We start from the raw sequence: 11762 nt of genomic DNA on the forward strand, positions 1-11762 counted from the left end.
CGCCGGCAAGCCCGTACCGGCCCCTTGGCGAATCGGGCGCGCCGGCGCCTCGCGAGGCGAAATTTTTTGGCGTGGGAGTCGCGTGTCAGCCAAACATCCCAAAATTGTACATCTTTTCCACCAAAACCCCGTACCCTCCGCCACTCATTTCTCCCGCCCGCTGGTCCATCTCCCACCCACACTCCAACCTTAAAACCCTCGTCGCCGCCATGCCACCGAAGAGAAAGGCTCCAGCGAAGGCAGCGAAGGCGCCAACGAAGGCGCCGCCGAAGCCGCGCACCGTGACGCCGAAGGAGAAGCTGGCGACCATGTCGCAGCAGGAGTGGGAGGAGGAGAAACACCGGAGATGCGGCCCTTGATCCCGTTTCTGATGAGGAAGTCGTCGAGGTTGAGCCGCCCTTGATCCTGTTCATCTGATCAATTGGCTTGGAAGCCGAAGTTGTTTTTTGCAGCCGGAGACGGCGATTCGGTGGCCGTATGTTGGCCCAAACTTCATATTCGAAAACCTATTTGAATTTGGTGGCCGTGTGTTAGCTCAAACTTTAAATTTGAAAACTTATTCGAATTTCTATGCTTTTATTTAAATTTTCAATTCAAATCATCTATCGGAGCTGTTGTATGGGGCGCTCTGGTGTGGGAGCAACTCCCCCAAATAAAGGATATTGCACCCTATACAACAATGCCGACATCCCTACCGGCGATAATGGGACAAACCGGTGGAGATGCTCTAAGTTCAGGCAGGTGTAGTGCAATCGTAATGCTCAAGTTTTAGGAGTAGTACTCTTCGCAGCCTTTGGTCAATAAACAAATGCGATGCAACCACTAAAAGCACACACGTAACTTCCCTGCTGCATAGTGCAACCTATAGCTCTACACATATCACTGTCATGCTTATCAACACGTGTAGGCATATACCGATCGTCTATAAATACCCGGTGCAACAGAAACAGGAGGGCATATCAACTTATCAAGCGATCGAATTAAGAGACCAGAAAAACAACTTACATCATTGGTTGATATGGAGAAGATGGCGGCAACGACGCCTGCTCGTTCCAACGCTGAAGGAACGCCAAAGGCTCCGCCACCTAGCTTCCATCCTAGCCTCTGGGGTGATTTCTTCCTCACTTACCAGCCACCCACTGCTCCGAAGGTAACAGACGGCACATTCTTACGCACACAAAATATGGCTCAAAATTTACAATTTACACTAACCATAAACATCAATCCTTGATTTGCAGCATGCATGCATGAGAGAAAAGGCTGACGTGTCAACAGAAGAGGTTAGGAAGATAGTAAAGAGCACAAATGAATTACCCAAAATGTTGGATCTCATAATCACGTTACAACGACTCGGGTTAGATATTTACTATGAGAATGAGATCAACGAGCTGCTGCACATTATTTACAACTCTGATATCAGAGGTGAAGATCTACATTTTGTTTCGCTTCGATTTTATCTTCTGCGGAAGAACGGTTATGATGTATCTGCTGGTATGGTTCTCTGTGCACTTTTCTTAGATATATGGAATAGTTAAAACACCTTAACTTGTTACCAGGGTTCGCAAGTTCTCTCTTAATTTTGAGTACCTCCTGATGAATGTATCTTATTTTACTTGCCAACCAATATCAATATGTTGACCCCAAATCAAAACATTTTGATGCCACATTCAAACTACAAGAGCAAATGTTTTATTATATTAGTTAACTTCAAGATTAGAAATAGCTGGTACAGATATCAGAGGCAACTTAGATATGTAGTTAAAACCCGAAATCACAAGCTAAAGGTGAGAAGCCAACCTTAAGATGGAAATATAAATAAAATATCAATTGGATATAACTTAGTAGCACTGTATATCAGATAGAACACATAAATGTGCATAAATCGTACATGGTATGTACGTTAGTATAATCTGAGTAGTATATATGTAGTTCGATGGGAACTGTAGTAAAAAATTGTTGTATATTCTTTTTAAAAACGCTTAATATGTATTAACTTTTTTACCAACTCCATGCAGATGTATTCCTTGGTTTCAAAGATGATGAAGGTAATTTTGTGGTCAACAATACAAGAAGTATTTTGAGCCTCTATGATGCAGCATACCTTAGGACACATGGAGAAAAAGTGCTCGATGAAGCCATAAAATTCACTACAAGCCACCTTGAAGGTGTATTACAGCAATTATCACCACCACCCAATGGAGTATATTTAGCCCTTGAAGCTCCTCTTTTCCGAAGAGCTCGCATTGTAGAAATGAGAAACTACATCCCTATATATGAGAATGATCCTACAAAAAATGAATCCATATTGGAGTTTGCAAAGTTGAATTTCAATCTTCTGCAACTTCTTTATTGTGAGGAGTTAAACAATATAACACTGTAAGTTTATGGAAATTCCACTTTGTTTTACTTCCAAAGAAGAATGCATTAACCTAGGGATCCTTTGATTTATTTGAATCACACAATTGCTAATTGGAATTTCTCTTGTGTGTGCCATTGCAGTTGGTGGAAGGAGCTCCATGACGAATCAAAGTTAGGCTTTTCTAGAGATAGAATAGTGGAGATGTATTTTTGGATGAACGGAGCATGTTATGAACCTCAATATTCTCATTCCCGGATAATACTTACAAAGATGACAGCATTTATGACCATACTGGATGATATCTTTGACACATATGGCACCACCGAAGAGAGCATGCAACTTGCTGAAGCAATTAACAGGTCAAACCTCTTAAGTTAGCTTCACATATTCTCTTAAACTAGTTTCAGATATTATTTTACTTTATTTTAGGTTATCATCAATTCTTGTTCATATCTGGCATCAACTGTGCATGTTAACATGTGGACGCATAACAATTAAATGGCCTATCTTACAGAAGATGGATATTGGTGGACCAATATGTAAACTACATATATAATCTGCTCCCCCCATCCTGGTTTATAGGTATCCCTATGTCATAATTTTGACCAACGTAATATAAGGTATATATTATAAAATATATATCAAGAGAAAAATCAGGTGTTCTACTTTTAATAATATACTTTTTGTGGTGTATAATTTGTATTAAATTGTTCAAATTAACGATCTAGTGATGCGCAATGGCAAACAAAGGCAATACCCATTTCAAACTTTTCATAAACTCGAATCATCTACATCATTTTTTAGCTTTAAAAATAATCAAAACATGCATGTATGTCTGTACAATTAATTAGACATAACTAAGTATAGACTAGTCGTAATTACTATGGAGATTTACCAAAACAAAGTCATGGGCAATGCCAAACAAAGTATAACTAAGTCCATGCACGTGTTCATATAATATATACGGTACAATGCAGGTGGGATGAAAGCGCAACAGAACTACTTCCGTCATACATCAAGAGTTTCTACTTATATCTATTGAAGACATTTCGTTCATTTGAGGATGAACTAGGACCTGGGAAGAGACACCATGTACTTTATCTGAAAGAAGCGGCAAGTATTCTGTCAAAGATGTAGAATTAGTAAAAAAAAAAATTTTTTTTTTTGAAACTAGAATTAGTAAATTTTATAACTGTATTCTCACACTTTCTCAATTATTTTGCTGTAAAATATTATATAACAGCGCCTGCGTATATAGCTAAGATTGTCCTAAAATGGGAGTTTCAATTCAGATTTGCTCATACTCAACTCGATCAACCATGCAGTTGACGCGATTAGTTCAGGCATACACGAAGGAGTTAAAATGGCGTGATGAAAATTATGTGCCAAAAACGCTGGATGAACATCTTGAGGTCTCAGCGAGAAGCAGTGGAGGATTTACATTAACTTCTGCTTCATTATTTGCTGGAGTAGGTGACATAGTTTCGAATGACACTTTCGAGTGGGTTTTGAGTTATCCACAACTTTTCAAGTCATTTGATATGTTTGTACGGTTCTCCAATGATATTGTATCAAGCCAGGTGCGTCTCTGTCTTTGCACATTTTGATGTAACTATGCATTTCCATTCTAGTAACATTTAAAATATCTGTAGAAAAAACTAACATTTAAGATCTTTCAGCGTGAGCAAACTGGAGACCACTACGTCTCTACGATCCAGTGCTACATGGAGGAGCACGGCGCAACTATCCACGACGCGCGCGAGAAGATCAAAGAGCTCGTCGAGAACTCGTGGAAGGACATGGTGCGATACTGCGTCGAGCCAACAAAGCAGCAGCCGCTGGCCGTGCCGCGAACGGTCGTCAACTTCGCGAGGACGGTGAACAACATGTACAAGCATGGCGACGCCTTCACTTCCTCGCACGACATCAAGGGAATGATCACGTTGCTTTACGTGGAACCAGTTTGTTAATGGCAACATGAGGCGAAAGTTCATTGATAAGATGAGGCACGATTAGCTCTTTCTACACCAGACACGATTACTTATTGGTTACATTACATGGATGTATGTTGTGCTTTATAAAATAAAACCCTTGATTGAGCCGTTTATATCGTCCGATGGTGATCAGAAAGAAGAAGGGTTATTCAGTACTCTCGAAATGATGTGAGCCACCTATTTTTCTGAATATAGTTGTTCATATGTAATATGGTGCCTAAGAGCATCATCACGGGCATCCCATTAATGTGTCCGGCCGCTATGTGGTGCTCGGACACATGTCTCCACCTATGTGGCTAGCTGCGCTAGCGGAGCCGGCCCCATTCACACTGTGGGCTACTTTCACGTTAATAAGTCTATATTTCTATCTAAATGATACAATTATATTATGTAGTAATTTTAACATATAAATTAATTCAACAATAATTTAAACATAGATAGCGCATATCACTATTTCATAGAAAAACAAACTAAAAGCACGCCAAACACCCACTCCACATCCTTCCTACATCTCTCTTGTTATGTAGCCAACAAACAAACAAAATATGACATGCGGGGTTGGGATTATCTTCACAAATATCGATCATTTTGGATAGATGTTATGGGCTAGGTAGTACCACTTGGTGCATTAGTGACCATTGATATCATAGTTGCACTTCGGAGCTTGGCCTTTAGCAAGTCTCTCAAACAATCAAGAGCACCGAAACATATTAATGTTATTGTGATATCCTGCCACGCCGGAAAATAACAGTGCCAAATACAGCTGCCACAACCTTAAGTATGACATTGGATGCTCCAACATGACCTTTATACAACTCTTGCCAAGCGAATGGAGAATTTAGCCATCCCCAATGCATACAATCAAGGTTTCTAAGTATCTAACGAGCACCAGTGCCCTTACTGCCTGACTATACCGAATACCGATGGGCGAAAGAAATGCCTCCATGTTCAGGATGTTCAACGAGCACTGGTACCGACACCTACGCATGTACTGTGTGCCAGTATCGACATGAAGAATGAAACTTGGTGATGTTCTGTAACTTTAACGAGCAGTGGCACAAGCACGTATGCCCATACTGCCCGCCTGTACAATCCCAGAATTGAGCAGAGAGCGAGAAGACAAGGTGCATCATATGCATACACTCGTTCATACCAAACGACAACACCGAGCAGCAAGGTACTTTTATTCATTGTAGCTATCTTAAAAACTCTCTAGACTATAGTTAAGTACAGTGCTTTCTGTGCTTTTTCATTTGCTTTCCTCAGTTGGGTGAACGAACTCCGCTTTGGGATTTTATTTTGTTTGCTCTTTTTGCAGCTACTTGAACCTTGTGCGAAGATGTGTACATGTTGGAGATGTGCGAGGAAATGATGAAGTTTTTATTATCATATCTTTGTGTTTATGATTAATTTTTATTTTTCATGCTATGATTGTATTATCCGGAAACGCTAATACATGTGTGTTTTATAAACAAACAAGAGTTCCTGGTAAGCCTCTCATTTAACTAGCTCGTTGATTAAATGGTGATCAAGGTTTCATGATCATGAACACTGGATGTTGTTAATAACGTGATCATGTCATTAAGAGAATGATATGATGGACACACACCCAAAGTAAACATAGCAATAAGAACGAGTCAGTAAGTTCGTTTTGCTACAACTCTCAAATACGAAGTAACCTAATCCTTGGACCATGAGATCATGTCAATCACTAACACCAGAGGAGCAATTTGATGACATCAAGCATCACACCGTAATCGGGTGATTATAAAGGTGGCGTTGGATATTCTGAAAGTGATAGTTGAGGCTCGTGGATCAAGAGTGGGATTTTTCCAACAAAATGATGAATTGATATACTCTGGGTCTTCTCGAAGAGATCACATCCAAGAAGCTTGCAAGTATGTGACTAGGTCACAGGGATGTGATAAGGGGTGGCCCGATCTTCTCAGTAAGCAACGGTGGTGGTGATGAACACACGATGAACACAACGGAGATAACACGATGAGGAGGTGGAGACAACTTGTATGATGCCGACGAAGTCTCTCGATCAATCCTTGTCACCAAAGCAACAGCTCTCAACCCTGCAAGATATTCGCAACTCCACACACTTGCGCACGTAGCCGCCAACCACGGAGCGGTAAGTTGCAATCGTCTAATTCCCAACGGAACAGCAGATCACACAAGACTTTCAGTAACAAACACCAAATCGATGCAATATGGTGTATGAATTCGATAGAGTTGCGGATGACGTTCTCATACACGTCTAATAACGAGGCAGAATACGAAGCCCTCATACACGGGATGAAGATGGCAAAGGCGTGTGGCGCAACTCGATTAAAAATCTTCGGCGATTCCCAGTTGGTGGATCAACAGGTGATGAACAAGTGCGATGCAGTCAATGATAGCATGATAGCATACAAGGAGATATACAACAAACTTGAGAAACTCTTCGATGGTTGCGAAGTAAATCACATCAGCAGACTTAGCAACGACGAAGCCGACGTTCTAGAAAACATGGCTCGCAATGCTTACCAATACCACCTGGCATTTTCTGGGAGGAGATAAGTGAAAGATCGACTAAGGCGAAGAAAGCACCGAAGCAGCCAAAGAAAAAAAGAAAAGGCCAAGGAAGGCTCGGGGGCTCCAGCAGCTCAAGAAGCAAACGCATCGGAAGATGAAGAGGAACCTGACGAGGTTATGATGATAGAAGTTCCATAGATGCAGGTTTACGTGGCATACATCACAAGGAAAGAAATACCCGAAGATCCGGTAGAAGCACGACGAGTTATTCGACGATCTAAGGCGTTCACCGTGGTTAAGGGAGAACTATACAAAAGGAGCATCTCAGGAGTACTGCAGCGGTGCATCACACCCGAAGAAAGGCGAGTTATATTAAAGGATATACATGAGGGAGTATGCGGCCACCACGCAAGCAGTCGAGTAATAGCAGCCAAAACTTTTCGGGCAGGATTTTATTGGCTGAGAACAGTCGAAGATGCCAAAGGCATAGTGCGCACGTGCAATGCATGTCAGAGATTTGCGGCTAAACCTCATTCACCAGCAGCAGAGCTGATGCCAATACCATTGGCGTGGCCTTTCGCGCAATGGGGGCTCGACATGGTGGGGAAATTACACAAGTCCTGGCCAGGAGGACACGTGTATTTACTCGTAGCTGTCGAAAAATTTACCAAGTGGATAGAAGCAGCACCAGTAACTTCGGCAGACGCTACATCAGCGGTCAACTTCGTCAAAGGGATAGTTTTTCGGTTTGCGTCCCTCACAGCATAGTTACGAATAATGGAAGCAACTTCACATCTCGAGAATTCAAGGAATACTGCGCAGAAGTAGGCATCAAACTACACTTCGCATCGGTGGCACACCCGCAAACTAATGGCCAACTCGAGAAAGAAAACGGTGTGATCTGCAATGGCATCAAGAAGCGGCTAGTAACACCATTGGAGAAAGCGCTGCATAATTGGATTGATGAGTTAACCCACGTTTTGTGGAGCATCCGAACAACACCCAACACAACAACCCAAGAAACTCCGTTCTTCTTAGTCCACGGAGCCGAGGCGGTACTCCCCATAGAGATAGAGCATAATTCTCCAAGAGTCACAGAATATGACGAGGAAACTTCGAGAAAGGCACTGGAAGATGATGCCAACGCACTCGACGAAGCAAGGGACGAAGTATTGTCAAGAGTAACCAAGTACCAGCAGAACCTCAAGAACTATCATAGTCGATGTTTACGACCGAGGTCCTTTCAAGTTGGCAATCTAGTTCTTCGGCTTACGCAAGACAGCCACGAAAAATTCGAGTCTCCATGGATAGGACCATACATTGTCACTGAAGTAATTCCAGGAGGAGCATACAGATTGAAGGACAAGAAAACAGGGAAGGACGAGCCAAACCCATGGAACGTGGCGCAGCTTCGGCGGTTCTACGCTTAGAAAACAATATAGTCGACTCTGTAAACATACATTGTACTGAAGAGCTCGCAAGTTTTCAGACGCACTCTTTTCCTTTCAGGGCACCGAGTGGGGCTGGAAGGTTTTTAATGAGGCAGGCTTGCGATGCTGCAATATAATAAAAATAGTAGTGATATATATTTTTCTCGCATGGCTCGGGGGCTCGTACCCGAAGAATTCACAAAATATACTTGACAATAAAAACATAGCTCTGAATTACTCGCCTTGGTTGCAAACCTCGCGATTATTAAAAGATAGATACGCCAACGAGGACACTCGGGGGCTAGGAAAGAACAAAATATATATAAACTCGCTTTGACTATACATAAGTCTCGCAATAATGTTTACAGTACATGTGACTCGCAATATACAAACTTTATACTCTGGCTCAAACCAAGTACAACAGAAGGAAGAAGATGAAAATCTATAACAAATCATCTATGGTGACTCTTTCACCCTCAGCAGGAGCGTCCAGGGCGTCCGCATAATGATAGTCTTGAAAGAAAGCAGCATCTTCCCTCAGAAGTTCTTCAATCATCTTTTCAGCAATGGGCGTCACCGCATCGTTCATCTTATCAACGTTTTTTCTCCTCTGCTTTAATTTCGAATGGCAGACGTCTATAACTTTGTTCAGGTCCAGTTTCGAGTGACAAATCTTCAACCAGATCAAAGCAAACCTGGCGCCAGCCATCAGCTGAGCTTTCACAAAGTCGTGGATTTGAGATACGCTCCTGAACTTGTGCATCAAATCAGGAAGAGTTGCAGGCTGAGGATTCCGAGGAAACATAGCGTTGTACACCATCGCCAGCGTGCTAGTGCAGAAGTCAAGAAAATCCCGAACCTGGGAAGCGCGGTCTTGAAACCGAACAATTCGGCGAGAACGGTCAGCATCAGTCCAAAAGTCGATGTTGTTTTGTTGCGCAAGTAGAAGAAGAATTTCAACTCGCGCATCAACGCGTTGTTCCTCGGCAGCGACGTCCAGAAATGAGCCTATGGGAAGCAAAAGAAATAGAAAGGGGTAAGGAAAAGTATGAAGAATCATAGGGAAAAGGAAAGGCGAGAAATTACACACACCCGCCATATCCTGACTTGCTTCAGTGATAAGATTTAGCATATAGTCTTGACGAGTGGTAGCCCGCAATGCATCAGCTACCACAGTTTCCTTCAATTCCAGGGCCTCTTGCGCCTGTCGAAGAGCAGTCCTCTCTAGATCAGAGGATCTGCGGATTTGGTCCGTGATAGTGATAGTTTGTATTTTCATGGCTTGAAGCTGATGTCGAAGTTCAGCTAACTCTTGTAAGGGATCAGCACACGAAGAATCATCTACAAAATCGCCGGCAGCAGTTTTTCTCGAACAAGATGTGGCAGGTGAAGTATCAGCGGGCCCAGCAGCCGCGGTATAGTTATCAAAAACCAACTGGAAAAAAGAAATATCGACATCAATCACTCGGCAAGGGGCATTTTCATTAATCATCAAGATATTTACATGTTCATTACAAAAGTCGACTCCTATTGAGTCGATAAAAGCTGTCGCAAGTCACAACAAGAGCGACAACTACAAGGGGAAAGACAAAATATAAAGACAGGGTGGTCTACTTGACCTACGGCTTGGCAGTACTAGCGGAGGAAGAAGGCTTCGGGTTCATAAAGGCGATGATTTTATTCGAGAAAGGCTTGGTAGCCTTCACCAAAGCTTTCCACTTGTCTTTGTTCATTCCTGAGGGACTGCCAGCCTTCGCCCAGTCAATGTCCTGCTGACTGCCGGCCACCAGTGCGATGGTTCCCTCCACACCAACCTTCAAGTTCTCCTGTCGATAAACCAAGGCAGGATCTTCCTTACCTAGGAAGCGGTGGACAAGCTCGGAGAAGATGGTAGGCTGTGTTTCTTTGGGAAAGAAGTGGCGAAAGAGTCGCGCAAATGCGGCACGAGCATTGGAAATATTGTTGCGTGCTAGATCGTGGTGCAACTCAAGGATTGAAAGAGTGTCGAGAAGATGATCTTCAACACCCTCGTGCAAGGTGAAATCTTCACCCATCCTTCCTGCTGGAGCAAAGTATGAGATCATCAATATTTAAGAAAGTAAACCAAGATAGAAACAAAGACAGGCGAAAGAAAAAACTTACTAACGAATCGCCGATTCTGGGTGTCGAGCCGATCTATGACAGCATTCTCACGCGCGATTTGCTGAGAAATTTTCTCCTCGCTCAAAACATTCTCAGCGTCGTGGAGCCTTTGTGGAAGATCTCCGATTGCAGCGGCGTCTTTTTCGGCCTTCGCGCGAGCCTCTTCGCTGAGCTCTAGCTTAGCCGCAAGATCGTCAACGCGTTTTTCGGCTTGGCGGGGCGCCTCTGGAAAAATAGTCAGGAAGCACAGATCAATAATCACAAGTCAAAAATAGGTGGCAGGCGAAGAAATCAGATCACGAAAAGATGCAGCGGGTTTACCTCTCAAATCCTCAGCTTCATCACGAAACCCAATAAACTGGGTTCCAATGTTGATGAGATGCTTCATCGGAGGCTGTAAGGAGTGCAAGTTAGGAAGCAAATCTAGAAGAGGTAAATTTCGACGACCAGATAAAGATAGACAGGTAATACAAAAACAGCAAGAAAGAACTTACATCATCCAAGGAAGGAGTCGAGGAACTCCCCGCAATAATCTCATGACTATCGCCAACCCCAATCCACGCTTTCTTCGGCAAGGGGGCTCGGGGGCTGGCGGTAGGAGTTGACACTTCTATGTTCTATTGAGGGGGAGGTGAAGATTCCTCGGCAGCGCGGTGTTCTTCAGACAGAACCATGGTATTGGACGTGCTAGTTGGAGCCGTACCATGAACTGAAAGATCTTCTTTTTCTTCTTCTTCGGATCTGTCAATATAGAAAAATGAGCATTCCGAAGACAAAGGAGTTAGCCAGAAACAAAACAGCAAAGAAACTTACGAGCTAACGACGCCAGCATCACTGTAAGGGTCGAAAGCAACCTCCTCTTCAGGTGAAGGTTCTGCGGCAGTCGACTCAGTTGGCTTGGAGGTGCCAGAATCTTCGACATCATCTCTCTTCCTCTTGCGCCCAGGAGAAACGGCGAGAGGAGGAGAGACGGAGCAGTCAGAGTCAGAACGTTCTGACTCAGTTTCTTTTTCGGAGGACGCTGCGGATCTTCGAGATCCTACAGCCTCACTCTCAGGACAAAAAGTTTCTTGCGAGTCGTCGGTGACAACGGCTCGCTCTTCTACTTCTCCACCTTCAGGAAGAGGGGGGAGAGAAGACAAAATTTGGTGGCTCTATTAAACGCAAAAGCAAATCTAAGGTAAATGCACAAGAAAAGCAAAATAGCAGTCGAAAAAACAGAAGGACAACTCGGAGAAACTTTACTTACTTCGGGAAGAGCGTGGCTACCACTGAATGGCACCACGCGACAGGAGAAAGGAACTTCGTTGTTTTTAC

The 11762-nt window shown here is 43.3% G+C and overlaps 1 protein-coding gene across 1 annotated transcript; it reads left to right on the plus strand.

Annotated features, from left to right (window-relative positions):
- The first annotated feature begins 1027 nt into the window (after nucleotides 1-1027).
- Nucleotides 1028-4329, plus strand: LOC124663690 (zingiberene synthase-like). The gene is made up of 8 exons (XM_047201365.1): nucleotides 1028-1150; nucleotides 1239-1491; nucleotides 2016-2165; nucleotides 2211-2376; nucleotides 2500-2718; nucleotides 3337-3472; nucleotides 3685-3939; nucleotides 4039-4329. The coding sequence occupies exons 1-8, from the start codon at nucleotides 1028-1030 to the stop codon at nucleotides 4327-4329; spliced, it is 1593 nt and encodes a 530-aa protein (XP_047057321.1).
- The last annotated feature ends 7433 nt before the right edge of the window (nucleotides 4330-11762 follow it).

The sequence above is a fragment of the Lolium rigidum genome, chromosome 6 (genome assembly GCF_022539505.1).
Source record: "Lolium rigidum isolate FL_2022 chromosome 6, APGP_CSIRO_Lrig_0.1, whole genome shotgun sequence".
Lineage (NCBI taxonomy): Eukaryota > Viridiplantae > Streptophyta > Magnoliopsida > Poales > Poaceae > Lolium > Lolium rigidum.